This window comes from Mastigoproctus giganteus, chromosome 9, assembly GCF_048544385.1.
Source record: "Mastigoproctus giganteus isolate SK-2022 chromosome 9, ASM4854438v1, whole genome shotgun sequence".
NCBI lineage: Eukaryota > Metazoa > Arthropoda > Arachnida > Uropygi > Thelyphonidae > Mastigoproctus > Mastigoproctus giganteus.
Genome location: NC_143583.1, coordinates 141,883,017 through 141,900,591, shown reverse-complemented (window position 1 = coordinate 141,900,591; position 17,575 = coordinate 141,883,017). Strand labels below are relative to the sequence as shown.

General features: G+C 37.6%; 1 protein-coding gene across 1 annotated transcript in view; it reads right to left on the bottom strand.

The window, feature by feature from the left end:
* The window catches only part of LOC150080779 (uncharacterized), a 135,771-nt gene that overhangs the window by 14,864 nt on the left and 103,332 nt on the right, over window positions 1-17,575 (bottom strand). The window contains exons 2-4 of the mRNA XM_090381557.1: window positions 15,909-15,981; window positions 12,439-12,524; window positions 9,668-9,760 (exon numbers count right to left, since the gene is read on the bottom strand). Of these exons, the coding sequence (XP_090237683.1) occupies window positions 9,668-9,760; window positions 12,439-12,524; window positions 15,909-15,981 (252 nt within the window). The remainder of the gene's footprint in view (window positions 1-9,667; window positions 9,761-12,438; window positions 12,525-15,908; window positions 15,982-17,575) is intronic.

Sequence of the window (17,575 nt, the reverse complement as noted above, 5' to 3'; positions counted from 1 at the left end):
TGAAGGCTCTTTCGCCTCACTTTGGCGGGAAAGGGCCCTCAGATCTCTAATTCAGGCAAAATGTAATCAACAACTGTATAAAAGTTAAGAAATTACTTCCTGAATAGTTCAGTTAGTGATTGCTCACGGTCATTCATGTAGTAATTTGTTTCCAGAAGATCCTCCAAGGGTCTCCCACGGGGACTTCTGGAATATCATCTGGGACCAGTGACTTTCCAGGGAGTTTGAACACTGGTGCAATATCCCATACGCAAGTTATCTGCATTTTTTGGAATGACACCGAAAGGGCTTTGAGGAAAGAGTTAAAGTAATCTTGAATGACTTCAGCCTCAACAAATAAGTTAAAGATCAAATAAAACGAAAATGGTTTTTAAATGGCAAATTAGACCTTTTAAAATTCATATCAACTAAAAACAAAAATTCAAAATTCCACTTGTTTCAACAACCAAATATCTTAGTATCATACTTGACGACAGACTGCTTTCAACCACATTAATAATATAGCAACCAAAATTTAAAAACAATTCACACAACCATCAGATTAACTGGCTCAGAATAGGGTTTCAAAAAACATTACGAAGCCATCTTTCTTCCCGCTATTTCTTACACTTGTGGAGTCTGGTTTTATACAAACGCCAAAGTTAAAATACAGGAAAAAACTTATCACTTCAACGTATAAAATTTCTTTCAATTCTTACGGATTTGAGTTTCAGAATATTTGGCAAACAAGATGGGATTCTAGAGTTAGACGTTCTAGTTAGTTTATATCTGGCGTTGCTCAGCTTCGACAACTACAGTTAAAAATTGGTTCTATCCTTCAATGACTACGTAATATTTATTCACAGGTCATGGCTCCCTAAAGGCTAAGCTCTTTCAATAAATGGATTGGAAACAACTTTATTTCTGCGGTGCTGAAGAGACATGGCTTCACAATTGTTTTTCTTTCCATATAAGGGAGCAACGATCTAACCTCAAGAACTTGGTCCCTTCCCTTCAAGAAGAAAATATAGCTACTCTACTTGAAATTAAGAAATTTTGATGCACTTGGAGTTTCTTCAGACGTTTTCAACAGAAAAAAACTGATTCAAGTATGTAATACCAATGAAAACCCTCTTTACCGCCTTAGGTGTTTCATCTTTTTAAGATGATTCAACATAAATATGTACACATGTTTCTGCTTCCAGAAGTTCTGAAACATGGGTACGTATGTATCCATTTTTGACACTCGTGTTTTTTTTTTTATGCCCCCAGTTTGGGAAAATGTGGGTACGAGATTTGCTGGAAACTACTGGTTGCTGGAGAGGCCTTCATCCTGCAGTGGATTGAAAATGGCTGATGATGACGACTGGTATAATGCTTCTTCCAGTGGGTGCAGGTTCCATTCTTTTAGGGACGACAACAGTTGTAGTGACCCATCTCTATAAACGTAGCAGGACACTGGGCAGGCTATCCAGATGATCGCCTTCCTGGAGAAGGTGTCCAGAAATGACTAAATACATACCGTACAAACATGACATTACACACAGTTCTGTCACCAAAAAATACCTGGGCGGAGTTGAAGTAACGTTTACTTGGAGAACTGATGTTTTCGGATACTGAAGAATTAAGAGTGGTACGTAAACACCAAGCTCGAACGACAGAACATGGTCACGTGTCCTTAACAAGGAATCATTCACCGAAAATTTATTCTAGAAGAACGTTTAAACCCGAAATGCAGAGCGTGACATCATAAACGGAAAAGATGTAAAACCAATGGTTTGGATTCACGTTACTGTCGATGGTCACGGATTCTTTCACCTCTTTACTAGCGGAGTTTATCGGATGCGCGTATCAGATAATCTTCAGTTGATGCTCACTGTCTACCCATTTCTTTATTATGGATCCCATTTTAATCGATGATTATAACACATCACAAGAATCCACTGTTGGAGCAATACCCTGAGTAGAATACGTATAGACTGACATGCACAGTCCAATAAAATGAATGTCAGCAGAGCAAAGGTTCTCGACTTTTGAATAATTTGTTTATATTAACTAAAATCTGCAACGCAGTTTATAAATCCCCTTACTGTTCATAAGGAGTTCAGTTATCTGCCTTTTTGAAGATTTGTTTGTAGGAAGCAAGACTCCCTTCCCAACTCTACCAATTAGCAGGTTTTCTTTGAAATGGAGGTGGGTGGGGAGCACTGCATACATAATTATTGAATATCTTTGAGATTGCTTCTTTTTTTTTATGCCTCATGCTTTGCTACTCTTATATTAATCGGCGTATTTTTTTTATAAATAAACTTTTCTTCAGTTATTTCGTATCAAATAATTTTCCTAAATATTTATTAAAATGCAATGAATGTATTTTGACTTTTTTGTTGTTACTTAACTTTTTGGACAATGGTTTATAACCGGTCAGCTGAGTACACAAGCATATGTTTACACATTTTCAACCCTTCGATTTCCATATATCTATCTTTTATTGCAATATAAATGGCATTGACACCGTTGAAATTTGTAAACGTGTCCCTATAAGGTATTACCTTAGAGTACAGCAATTCATGGAACTTTAAGTGAAAATTTCTGTTGACAACGCACTTTGCTTGACGCATTCAATATATTTCTCCCTCATCAGTAAGTCTAGCACCCGTCTCGATATGCCAGATATTTGCATCTCTCTCAGTCATATGTTCGAGCTCTGGGCGCGCATCTGCTAAATGCACACCTTAAAAGCAATCGTTTGATCGAACACCGCGATCTTCATCTTGTCATATTGTGCTCATACCCATCCTACATTGTTTAAGTGATTTTCAATCGAAGTTTCCATTTCCCAGATGTCTGTACATCTAGTGGGATGTGCTACTGGCGTCTTTGTGCTCCTAGTTCTTTGCCTTTTCTTTCTTTACTGAAGTGCTGCACAAGAACGATGAACTTGGATCTGTGGACAAAATGTACCGAAAATATACTTAACGGCACATCTAGCAACTGTCCGTTCTTCTGAAGTTTCGAAAATATCATTTATTGCGCAGTCACATTTCTCGAGAAATCAAAATGTCGGAAATAAAAAAAAATTCATATTTGTACGCTCACTGGCCAAAAATTTAGAAACCTTTTGCAATTGGATCAGTAGATAATTAACATAGGATATGCAAATATAAGCGGTCACATAGTATGATCACAAGTTCCTTTGTATCAGATAAACACTGCATTCTTTCCAAGATATTCGATCTTCAGAAAGGTGTTAAAGAAATCACTGGTGGATCGAAGGAAACTATCTCAAAAATATATAGGGTGTAACCGAAAATTTATTCTAGAAGAACCTTTAAACCCCAATGAAGAATGAAGCGGAAAGTTGCGAGTCGGTGTGCAGCAAATGACTGTAAAATTCAAGTTAGCCAAAGGAAGACCCATTTCCAACCAAACCTTGGGCAGGATTTGAATTTCGTATAGTCGTGTGTCTATACGAAGGCACACTGTGTATAAAATATAAAGATACGATGGAGCAGTGCAGCCAATGCTAAGAATGAACTGTGGAACAAGATCATGTGGTTTGACGCGCCTTGATTTACATTTTTTTTTTGTACGAGCTGTAGGTTGAAAGTGTGGTGTGAATCTCAAAGCCATGAATCCAGACTGTTTCGTGTAAGCCACTCAAGAAGCTAGAGGTGGTATCATGGTATGGTGTATATTCTGTTAGTACGAACTGGGTTTGCTCATACCGTTTATGTCATGAATATCATTCTGTCGTATCGGACCAACCTCGTCATGAAATGCCCAATTTTTCCTACAATTACGATGGATTATTTCAAGGTGGCAGCGCGGTGAAAAATTGTATCCGAATAGTTTGAGGAACAATCCCTAAGATTTCCAACATCTATCCTAGCCGCCTAATTTTCCAGATTTAAATCCGACTGAATGCTTGAGATATGTTGGAAGGGGCAGTTCGGCTTCATAGTTCTCTACCGACCACAATACAGCAGCTAAGAAATATCATTTTGGAAGAATAGTCTAAGCTCTAGCTAGTGTCGCTCAGACAGTGAAATATGCCATGGTGTACGAGCTGTTAATTCGGGAAAAAGATGGCCTACTAGATATTGAATAAAAAGGTTTAATTTGTTTGGCTAGTGTATGTATTCCGATAAAAGGTTGCATTAGTGGGGTGTTTTTTTTTTTTTTTTTTTGTTTTTGAATTACTTGTACCGATAAACCAAATGACTGAAATATTTAGGATTACTCGGACTCCATCCTAAAGGGCAAGAAATACTACTACGTCAAACCCATTTCGAAGAATTCGAGGCCTAAAACTGCAAAGGATTTTCGTTCGATTTCAATGGGCTCTTCGCTCCTTTTTTGAAAAGACAATCCTAGCGCAACTTATTGAGCACTGTTTTCAGCACAGACTACGTCACCTTCACAACGTTGCGGACGGGAGATTTACTACCACCAATCTCCTTCAAACGCTGTTTCACATACAGGAAGCTTTGAATTCTCGAACGCAGCTCGACAATTTTTCTTGATGTTAAATCTGCATATAATAGAATTTCCATTATATCTTTACTTAAGATCTTAAAGAAGTACTCCAGGATCTCCGATAACCTCCTCACTGTACTAAAAAAAAAAAATTGCAGGAAAGACTGCTCCTTGTTGAGCACAATGGTCTCTCACGATCCTTTACTGTCTTCAGAGGGGTTCCACAGGGTGGCGTTTTGTTAGCAGCGGCTTCGGAACCGCTGCTAGAAAATTTCCAAAACATGATATCGTACGCTGACGATCTGAAACTCTTCATTATTCAGATCAGTCGGAGCAAGCGCTCTCTGTCCAAAGAGTTGCAACAAAACAGATCTCTCAGATAAGCACATTTCTTCAATACATTGGTCTTAAGCTAAATGCAGGAAAATCTGCCCAGATGACGTTTACAAAGAGGAGAAGAATAAATAATGGACATCAAATTAAACTTGTCCACTCTCACAAGGACCTAGGTTTGGTCTGAGATTCAAACCTGTCTTTTCTGGAGCACTCCAAGGAAGCAAGAAACAAAATTCTTCGCAGCCCTTTGGTCTGCTCGACAGGAATTGGTTGGTTACGGCAATAAAATAATAACTAGTTTTGTCCGAACTTATGTGGTAACGGTGGCACTCTACGCATGTTAAATCTCGTCGGGCTCTGCCCCTCCAACCTACCTGCGACAGTTGTTGGGATTGAGTATTGGCTTCTGCGATCCCTCAATAGGACTTCAGGACATCCCCTTACTATCTCTAGGGGTATAATTACATTCGTTGCACGGAATGATCCCTTGGAAGCAAATCACCACTCGCAACATAATTACCCTCTCCAAACTCATTTCGGGAAGACTGGATGCTCTTAACATCGACAACCTTATCCTGCCCACGAAGAACAGCAGATAAACTAACCGGCAAACATCTTTGATCAGACCTGCTCTCGACCAAATCAGCTCGCTCAGCCATATGCTCCCAGCAAACACGATTGGACTCCTAAACGACCTGAATATCAACCCTGAGACGATTTGCGTCGACAAAGTCTACAGATCAAAAGTTTTAGCTGACACCTACACAGTCCTGCAATTTTAGATCTTTCATGTCACCATCGCTTTATGTGGCTGTGTTGGAGGATGATATGCGCTCCTCCTGTTCCTGACAGCATCTTGCCGGCACTTTTCTTGGACAGCCTTGAATGTATTTAGAACATTATGTAGAACCTAATCTGGCTTAACTTCTGTAATTAACTATTGACTTGATCTCGCAGCAATTTATTTTTTTTTATTAGATCGGAATGTATCTTGTTCTTGCCTAGCATACTATTGAGGATTTGAGCATGCTGCACAATATTTCCTTTATTCCCAAAAAAAATAAATAAAAACCATAATTCTAGAAACCGGAAGCTTCAAGAAATATAAATCAGCAATACGCCCAACTGTAACAAAATATTTATTTCTTTTTTTACCAAAATTGCCTTCCAAAACCTGGGCGCATATTTTGTATAATATTACAAATCTATAACGACAAATAAAGAATAATAGTGTATACGGTAAATCTATAAAATACATTTATATATTACATAAATGTATAAGATCATAGCATGTAAAAATTGGAAAATTTCAGACAAGTTGTTTCCGTCAAAGTTTGACTACAACTTACACGAGTTAATTTAGCTGCTGTAGTACTATAGAATATCAGTATATGCTGTAGTACACTGCAGTATATAATATAGGGTGCATTATTATTAATATCTTTTTCTTCTTGCATTCTGTATTGTTTCCATCTGTGGGGTTCGCTTCCTCGCAGCATTTATAGATGGAGTAATGCATTCTGAAACATTTCAGTCCTGTACCTCTCTTCTCTGTGCAAAGCCTTTCTGGGTCTTCTCGAATATCGTTGTACATCTTATTGGTGTTAGAAGGGTAAAAATCGCCGAAGGCTTCCCAGCTGCGCGCGCCACTGAGTGGAGTTAGTGTTCTATTCGCCCACCTTTGCGTCATGCGGGGCCGAGTCAGCAGTAGTCAGTTTTATGCGAGTCGAGTCTCCCGGTCAGCAGTTTTGCAAGAGTTAGGATGTTCTTGGTGACAATTATGTCAGACCAAGTCGTGACATCCAAGTTAGCATAAAATATTCCCTTGAGATTGTAAATGGTTGCATTTCAATTCCATTTAATCAGGTGCGCTAAAATATACGCGACATTCATTGATAAATTCCATAAAACTGAAAACGTGATTGGATAGCTAAAATCGTGTCACAATGTCTTGGCGCGGACGAGAATTAAGAATAGTTTTTAAAATGTTCGAAGCTTTGAGGCGGCAGTTGTCGAGTGTCAGGCGTCAGTGTGCATAATTACACGTGATTTTTGTGTGACAGTAGTTCAAAGCTCCGGTGGCTACTAAATATGGTGCTGTTCCTTGTATTCTCTCTGCCTTGTGAACTCCTCTGACCGTGTGGTCATCTCGAAGCTCAAACAGAAAATTTAGTTATGCTCGCACATAAAGAGTGTTATCGACCAGTAGCAGGAAAAGAATGCTTAAGATGTTTTGTGAAGACCCGAGCTAGAACAACTTCCTCTAAGATTTCTGCAATAGTTAGGTTACAAGCTTCACCTCGTACGATTTGAGGTCTGCCTATTCCGAGGAGTGTTGCCACTGAGAAAGTCTCATTTTTCTTACGGGTAGTTTGTATTGGGAAGTAGCAGGCAATCGCTGTTCGGAGCCATTGTTGATTTGGCTGACATTACTAAAAATATAGACATCTAAAAAGGTAGCTTCTGCTGCATCTAAAAAGGGCTGAACGAGGATTGTTGATAATGCAATGAACTGACAGAATCGGTGTGTATAATACATTTTTGATGGTGGATTTCTATGTGATCCAAACCTAACTGTATAGCGTGAAACTGTATAGTATATATGCTGCATTCAAGGCAATCTGTTCGAAGCTAGTAATCTCTGGAAAGATCCCAAGCACAGTTCTGACATCGAACCGTCTTAGGAGACTGGAAAGAAGTCAGAATGTTCATTGTGCTGAGTATAGTTGCAGCTAAACAGGTGAGATAATCATTTCGATCCGTTGGTATTGAGATGTTTCATTGCTTTTCTTGCCTCCTGGTAGGATATATTCAGCTCTTAATATCTGAAGTTCTTATTTTTCCACTTCTGGCACGCTCTGGAGCGTGCACGATGCCCTCCTTGGCAGTTAATATAGGTGGGTTTTATAACTGACATGATGTAATTTCACGGTCCTTAGGGTCGCATCGAATACCTTTAACGGCACCACAATAGGCCATTTGTGAAGTCCATGTTTTTGGTACTTAAAAACATCTCAGTGAATTAGGAATGGCAATGCAAATTCCCAGCTGTGACTGAACATTAATGTATTAAAAGCAAGGATGAGGTTTCGACTGGTAACTAGATTCTCATCCCTACGGACAGCTATTCGTTTTGCAGCTGCCTCCTTGAATTTTTAGTTCACAAGAGTTGATCTTCAGAAACTTCAAGATCTCATTCTGAAAGAGCCTCGGGATAAATTTAGTGTCTTGTTAGTAACTATGACTGATGTTCCCCCAGTAGTTGTGGCTCGGAACTGTTCTGAAAGTGTTACTTCTAGCGTCTGCAAGGATGTCTCCTGAGCGAAGCCGCTTGACTGACTTAGGAGAGCTTTCCGAACCCTTCTGGATAAAGAAGGGCAAATTTTCGCTGTGGGCTTCTCATTAGAAGAGTGCATTATCAGGTATCGGACCTGATATTTCTTCAACTATTTTTTTGCCGAAGTGACACTATCTTGATTGACTAAATTTCTTGTAGAGATAGTGTTCGGGTACCAGAAGAAAGATTATCAGAATTCATAGGAGATTTAATTTGTTTCAATATCGGTCTCCGAACCCACTAGCCGATTGATCTTGGACGAGCCATCCTAGTACCACTTATCTTGTCGAAGCAGTGGCCAAGGTGGCGTGTTGAAACTGAGTCCCTCAACCATCATGTTCCTCCTTTCCAAGTTTCACAAGTTACAGTGCACCATAAATACGCCTCATTTCTTATGATAGCCTGGAGTCTAAGCAGTGGATCCCAGTGATGCTAATCTGGAGGATAAGGAGCATCACTCAGATGCTCCTTGGCCTCCAGATTAGCTGATTAGCTAGTTCGTGCTGAGATCTTTCTCAGCACGAACGTGCTCATGCACGAGGGTTCAAACGCTTATCTTTCTAATCAGACAGATTGACGAACAAGCAGAAGTCAGGAGCCACTAACAGGGGTTTTCATTTAGAAAACCTTTTTCAATATTCGCTCACTGGCTACTTTGACATGAATCGATTGTAAATCGGTTTGATGAGTAGTTTAATTATTGAACTTATTTCGTGGAGCGAGTCCTTATATCTCCCACCCCCAATTACGACTTCAGTACAGGGATCAATAACTAATAGAAAAATTCTTACTGAATGTTCATTCCACTTTGATTTTAATGTAGATAGCCTGACCAAATGAAAAACTTACGTGTACCATTCAAATTCATGCAGTACTCTTCTCAATCTAGATAGCACCATAGTGCAAACATCATTTATCACCTGTTCGAAAAGATTTGCAACCTATTGGTAACTTAAGATATACCACGAAATCTTTTTAATCACTTTTTCTAACATCATGTGGAAAAGAACCTATGCCTTTCCATGAAGATGAGTTAGAATCAAATGAATGTTCATGGTTCTTCAAGAAAACTTGGTGGCATTTTAGATCCAGTAAATATTAAAACCATTCTTAGAACAAACGCAGTTTTAACGCACAACTCGAGTTAAGGGAAATTCGAAATAGTCGTTAGTCGTTCCCAGCACCCTTCAATATCAGCTTCATTAGAGAAATAGGGCCCAGTGGGTTTATCTGAAAATATTGGGCGACAAAAAAAAAAAAAAAAAAAAAACAGCAGCCCGTTCAGGAAAGAAATTAAATGAGCCCTTATAGTTGAAACCAAATTAATTTCGTGTCAGGGGTAAGGGCACTCATAAGTCACCACAGGTGCCCTAGTTTATGATTTACTTATGAATAATCTATGGAGAAATATCTGATTGGTTTTTTTTTTTTTTTTGATTGATGCTGCATAAGCTTGCATCATATGCCTCTCTAACTAATGCTAATGAAGTTCAAAGCAAACCATTTAAAGAGATCGTTTTAAGCAAAAATACTCACCCCATCCTTAACAAGGTAAATGGAGAGGACTATGTCGAAAATCGTGATGAGTGAAATGGACACTATCCAGGGTAGAAGAAGCAATCGGTTGTCCTGTGGGAGTAAAAAATACAAAGATTATTAATGGAGGTTGCTTCTAGTGGCAAAAGTAAGCAAAGTTTCAAGCTTGTAATACACAACTTTGAAGAGAGAATAAAAAGTTATTAAACAGTATCTTGAAAATTAAAAGTACTGCAATACTTGGGAAACTAGTTGCAAAGGCAAATTGGCTCTATTGTGAGAAAATTAAGACTGTGAGCATTCATTCAGTTTAAGTCTTGCTGGCTGCAAAAACAACTTGGAGGACAAAGTGGTTTGACTTTGGGAGGAAATGCAATGATTGGTTTCTTAAATATTTCAAGATTTAATTTTTTTTTTTTTTTTTTTGCGAAATATACCTGATTTTCAATAATTTTGGATTTTGAAGAGTTCATTCGAATACTTCCTATATATTTGACTGTGACTAGTGGTGGTTGTAGCATGTTTTAGGCGAATCAATAGCTATTTCTCGAGATTATATATATATATATATATATATATATATATATATATATATATATATATATAAAAACAAACTGCGTGTATACAGTGGTCGATTCGTTTGCTGGACGAAAAACTAGTTTCCGGGATACAAAATCATGCTACCCTCGCCTGAGATAGACTAATTCAGCCACGTTATGAAAAAGACCCATAAAAATTCCTCCCGTCATTGACGTGATTCGAACTCTAGTCTTTTCCAGGGGGGGGCGGTGATTATATCAACATATATTATATCATATATGCCCACGAGGGGCACATATCTGACCGACTAAATGATTGGGACCTGAATATCAGTCGAGGAAGCGAGTCCCAGATGTCACTCCTAAAAGAAAGTCACTTAAAAGCCTCAAGACACTATTTTAAAATAAAGTACGCATAGAAACAAAACGGAAGATCACTGTCAAACCTGTATCATATGAATTTCGAATATCCAGTGAAATTAATTCTCCATTTTAATGTTATCTTAATAATTTGTTTTTAATTAAAATTCCACAGATAAGTTCATCATTATCCGCATCATTTTAACATTTCACCTTTAAAGTTCGCTAAAGCAGCTGTTTCGGATTTATTCGCCATCCTCAAGCACCTTACTGTGGCTAAGAACAGGAAATATAATGCATCACATTATTCCACTGAAGCTTGCCTTGAAGCAGAGGAAAACTTGGCAATTTCAGCTCAACTTAATGTAATCCGAAGCACATACAAAAGATTGGAGCACGTTACTCGAGCGAAGAAAGCCATTGAGCTCCTCAGTGCTTGAACATCCAACTTTTATATAAAAAGAAGAAAGGGTCCTGGTGTAAAACACAAATGGTCTTTTTTTGCTGTTTTATGGACGAGTTCCTAGCGTAAGAATTGCAGGTCTCATACGATTCTGCTATTGAGAAGAGATTTCATGGGCATTTTACTTTTTGTTCACTTTAAAGTTTCGGAGAATTTCTCTTAAAAGATTGTGTTAAGTGATCAATTCTTTAGGTGTAATATAGCTTACATTTATATAAATTTATTTAAATAAATAAATATAAAAACTTGCAGGTTGGTTTTGAGCGAGAGAGAAAGATGTCTTGGAGGAGTCTTTCCGCAGTAATTATAATAACCTTTCTATAACATTGTGGAACGAACGTAGATTCGAAGACTAGACATCAATGACTAGAGGAACTTGCGGGCTTTTTTCCACAACGTAACCGATGAGTTAGCGGTCTTGGAAGAGGGTAGGCAACGTTTTTTACTCCCGAGAAACTCTTGTTTTGTTTTGGTCCAAGGCAAACATAGCTAGAGATGGGTAACCCGTAATTTAAAATGGTTGTTCAAGTGTGGGTTCAATGGTCGATATGCATATTGTGCAGGCTGAAAAACTTGGGACAACAAGAGAGTAGGGGTTCCCTGCGTTGTCCGAATGTGCTCGGATGTTTCAAGCGAGGTATTTCGGAAGGTCTGGCTCAAAGGCAATCATGAGTGATGGAGCTTCTGGTTTTCTACTATTAGTCTTTGGTGAAACAAAGAGTATTTGGGAATAAATAAATTATTTAAAATTGCTTTCGCCACTTAACATTATTCCTTATTCGCGATTATTCTGAGACAAACTGAAAATCAAGCAGATTGTATCCTTTATTAATTGAAAAACTAATTAAAAGTCAAGTTATGAAAATACAATCTCTTCTAACAAACCAAGAAAGGTTGACATCTCTAATACTACAACTGCAAGTCTCAGATGGTGTGCTAATTTAATGAATTTAGATATTAAGATTTAATAAATCTTATCCAAAGGAAACTTATTTAAAATAATGACAAAATGTTTGCGTGGAATGGTGTAATGTCTCAGTAATGAACAAATATCGTACCATAAGTCAGCAAAGTAATGCAAGTCAAATAGACCACTTTCATGTGACATTACCGAGAACTGAAGAATACAGATGAAAATTAACGTTAATTAAGCAAAAAACATTACTTCAGTAAACTGAAATCATTTAAAGATTGGAAAAAAAAATTGAAGTTTTTTTCTCAAAGTTGTTTGAATTTCGCTCAAGGTTATCTACGACATATCCTTTTGGAAACCTGTCGGCTGCATAAAAAGGAGACGGGAATTGAACCTTGGCATTTTCCATATTTTCTGTGGATGAGCAGCAACGATCAATTATTACATCCAGAAGGGTGAGGAGATGAAGCAATAAAATTTGCTTTATAATACTTACCGTGCATAGTCCAATGATGAGCAGAACGGATGAGATAACGCAGGAGACTGCCAGTACCACTAACAGCAGACTGAAGGTCAACATCACTGCAAAACAGAGGAATACAACTGAATAAAGATACTTTTGTACAAAAAAAAAAACATGAGTGCCATACACAACTTTTCACTCTCTAGATTAACTATCCATCAAAGTGCATTATGAAACTGAGCCCCAGTAAACGTTTTCGTGTTTTATTGATTCATATTAGAACCATTTAGCCAAGAAAGTTACAAATGGGGTCATTTAGAGAGATTTCGACAAAAATATCGCGCTCGAGCAAAACAACTTCATTGGCAGACAAACTATACAGAAAAGTATCCGAAGATTGCGACCACTTGGCTCAAGCGAAGGAGTTTATTTCCATTTGAAATCGCAAACAATCCACGAACAAAAATAGACGTGTGGGTTTAACAAATGCCAAGTAATTGATATTATAAGAACTTCCTTATAGATTAATTTGAACGCATGCGATATCTATGGATTTAAGCATGTGGTAAAAAAGCTAAGCTTTTATGATTAAAACCATGCCAAGAAAATTTACACTGCATTTATTAAAAATGCTCAGTTGTATTGCTTGCTAGTGAAATCAGGGAGATTGTTTTTATGTAAAGGAGAAATTGTGCATGCACAGTTTTCTCTCACGTAATCCTTTTATAATAATTGGAATTTATTTTTCAAGTATCAAACAAACTAGAAAATATGGATGTCTGTCGCAATGAATGCAATCTAATCACAGGCAAGCAAACAAGACAAAACGACTTTTGTCCTTGAACGGAGCAGAATAGTGCCAGCGTATGATTGGATTTATTCGTTTTTAGACAGAAATCCAAATTTAAGATGGCACAAGGTCTACTTACGTTCGATTGAAAACGCTAAATAAAGAGGCAGTTGACAATTCTTGAAACATTATTTTCAGTGTGCGACTACTTAGGAGTATGGGATGAGCCTTAAACGTTTCAATGCCGATGTAGCAAAGTTTGTTGAAAATGCTGCGAGTTATTTTCAATCTAAGCAAGTATTTTTTGCAAAAATGAAAGATGTATATCATGCTACTACAGGGGAAAAAAAAGTTAAATATGACAATTATGGCATTCACAAGCACACATCAGGACAGACTATCACTATTTGTCATAATAAAAAGAGTTCGGCAAATTAAAAAAAATGGTTCAGGCTATGATAACGCGTACTGTAATTAGAATACATTCTGTATAATTAATGCGATTTTCGAAAAGGTCCACATCTATTCAAATAGACTGGAACATCAATCTAAAGGTGGCGAAAAGTGGACATTTAACCGTTGTTTTTCTTAAACAAAAAAAATCTTACTCATGAATACATGCATTATTATTGTACAAACTAAAAAGCACGCCTGCATGCAAATTAGATGTGTTTTGAAACTGAAAAATTAGCTTCTGATAACAAAAATATTTATTTTGTCGTGATGCCCCTAAAGAACCCTAATCCTTATTTACTGCTCACCACAATAGATTACCAGAAATGAACTTCAAAAACGTGGACTTAACAGCATGAAACGATTCTTGATGCATTATAACAGGCCCTCGCTGGTTATAATCACCTTCCTTCCACACTAGGTGAAGCAGGCCAAAGTTTGAATCCAGTCAAAGATGTAAAAGGAACTTGACATTTTTTCACTCCATGGCCGTGTTAACCGGTCTCGGGAGAGGTTTGTACGATTTTCCCTTCCGGAAACGGCGGTATTTCATCCAGCAAACCGATCGAAGAAACAGCCAATTACAGTCACAATGACAACTGAACCTTATTTTTTTCGGTGTTTAACACACCTATCCTAAACATCATGAGAGGTGGCTGATTTTCCAGGCTGTAGCGGAGTATTTAGGTAAGAGGTGTGTGTGTGTTAAGCATACAAGCAACTAAGGCTATGAGGCATCAGTATATTGTGCCAAATAATTTGAATTTAAACGACCGAAGAATACAGTTCTTCGGTCGTTTAAATTCAAATCAAATTTTTTGCAGTTGTATGCGACGGAGTAATACTCCAGTGTTTATCCTATCTTCACGATTATCCTTGTTAGATAAACAAATTTTGTAAAGATTTTGTTATGACTCTATATTAATATTTTCAATGAGGGCTCGAAGTTCAATTCCCTAAAAAGTGTTCAAGTTATGAACTATAACTTTGCATGCGTTTATATAAAATGTTCAAATTATTGAAAAGAAATATACACTGATAATCTACGAGAGGCTAGAAACTAATCAAATAAATATCGTGTCTATAAGAGATAAGGCTCTTATGTTCGCACATTTTGCTATTCAAATGTTTCAGGCTAAATTGAATCAATAGCAAGATATCCTATTTTAATTAAGATTCAACGACACGTCTATAATAACTGCAGAAGTGTTCAGCGATTTCAGCAATCAATTTTATTTTCTTCATTTCCTGAGGACATTCTGGGCTTTATAAATTTGAAACATTGTGTAAAATTTACTCACGTTTTTATTTACATTTTCGCTTTCTTGTCCTTTAAAAGAAAAGCAAAGCGAAAGTTTCCAGTTAAACGCCTGGCATGTTGGAAGATAGACTTTATATGGTGTTTACCCTTGTTCTCGCCAAGCTGTTCTTTTTCAATTTTGTGGAAACATCGACCGCCTCTAGGAAGAAAGTTCCCCCTCCCCTTTTTCCCCCAAATACGAAACTAAAGTTGCTTGCCATGATCATAGTAGTACTGTTTATCATCTTGCAAGATTCATTTCGGTTCTTTTGCTAATAACCAGTACGGATTAGATAAAAATTTAAAACTAAATGTATTTAAAAGCAAATTTATTCACGAACCCTTCTTTTTAAGTGAAAGGAGTCATCTTATCAAACTACAAAATAACAAGTTTCTAATATATATATAAACTTTTCAGTAACTGAGAAAGCATTTGCATATATGGAAAATTGGATGGTCGATAGACTGGCGCAAAATTAGCATTCTAATAATAGAAATTAAATAGGATGAAAATTACTTTAATTAAAAAGAACTTTCGGAAAAAAATTCTCCATTTCTCTGTAATTAAGATCTATCTCGAGTGGATTATCAATACCATTAGGAACAAACTAACCTTACTTTACGTATTGATTTTGGTTGAAAACTATCTTTCAACCGCCTCCTTCCCATTTATGTTGTTATCCTTACTATTAATTCGACTAACTGTTGGTTACTTCCATAACTTGTCAACACGCAAAAGATATCGTTGGTAAAGCTCCCAACTAGGATAGAAGTCCGAGAGGGACCTCAATAATGATTGCATTACAGGCGACTACAGACTCCTGACACAATATTCTCGTTTGGTGAGAACCTCTGGTGGAGAAAGGTGCAGGATACTATGCACACAGTAGCCGTCCCCATTGAAGTATCAGAAACATCTACTTGGGTAAAAATCACGGAAAATGTCAAAATGGGACTTACCTGGAACATCTGGAAGATGCAAGATGGATCGGATGTGGAAAGCTCCAGCTGTTAGTATTACAATGTAGAAAACCTGCAGATGATTGCAAAAGTATCAGTTTCATTATTTTGCAGGTGTTGGTATTTTATTAAATGTTAGATTAACTTTGAAAACAGTTTTCAGATAACTCAGGTCAGTCTACATTACCCAACGAGTTAGGTAATGTAGACTACACCATGTTACTTTTAAAGTGAGTTCTGTATTTTTTCTTAAAATAATTGAATTATTCCATTTTCTATAATTAATAGAATTTAAAACGAATTAATTTTTACCCTTTAATTACTAATAACACAATTTACACATCAAGTCATTTTCAAGCATATGCAGGATGGTCCCGCCCCTCCCATTCATACCAGCACTACATCACAGAGTAGTATGTCGATTGAAATCCCATAGTAATAGAAAGGGGTACTGCAATTTCTTAATAAGATCAACGTTTCCTTGACAGATTTTCCTAGTAGCAAAATGGATGGAACACCACACAGTTAGAGAAACCCTACTATTAGACGAATTGCTACCGCCTCTAAGTTGGTGGTAAGTGACGTAACTTGAAGATGTATTGCTATCCTTAAAAATCGCGACCCGTCCGTAGGCAGGTCGTTCCTCAGCTCTATTTTTGCAAATAATTGAACAGTCACGCAAGCAACGTTCCTCATTTGTTTTTAACTACATCTCCTGCAAGCAAACGCAGGTTGGCACATGCCTACTCAGGAGGGCATTGATGTCATCACTATTTCGACGGAATCGACAATTCCATTGTAAGAATTTGAATGTGGCTATTATTTAGGTTTGCTGCATCGATCTGTCGGCTTCCGAAGGGCGGAAGGCATCGTTTTCTCAGTCCTTGGTTTATCATTTTTTTTTTGAAAAACGGACGCTGGTCTGTGTCCATTTCTTCCTCTTCTGCAAAGAGTTCAAGGACCAAGTCATCTCGCAGCACCTCCTCGACTTCGACATCCATTTTCTTGTATTGCTGGTGGCTCTGTTTTTTTTTTTCTTTCGGCTTTTATTTATCACTTTGTTTTGGTAGCGGTGGAGCACTAGGAGGTACTGTGTTTTTTGGACGAGTTTTTGAAAGCTCAATAAACAGCATGCAATGGGATCGAATGACTCTTTGTGAAATAGCCACTCCCGTTTGTCCACAGAATGCTTCTCTGCAACTTTCTCAGCATGTGTTGACTTCACTAATTTCCTTTTCTCCTGAAATGTTCAGCTCTGACATTGAGAATTTTTTCCTTGTTCCATCGCTGGCATGCTCTTGAGTACGCCGAGCATTCACCTTGCCAGTTGATGCATGCATGTTTTGTAGCTGACCATCCTATGATGGTCATACCAAAAAATAAAAACAGTTCACCCATCCGTACCATCCAAGAATTTATCTAGTTCCCCCTTGAATTTATTCAACCCATCCACTTCCACAACACACTGAAGCCTGTTCAAGAATCAACCACCCGCTCGCTGAAAGCAAACTTCCGCACAGCTATCCTGACCATCTTTCAACTTTAATTTGTTCCCTTAAGTATGTGGTCTCAGCCAGCGGAAGAATACCATTAACATCACTTTCTTCCCAACACGTAGAAGTGTTGGGAAGAGAGTGATTTGAATCTGCATTCAAAAGGAATATTGT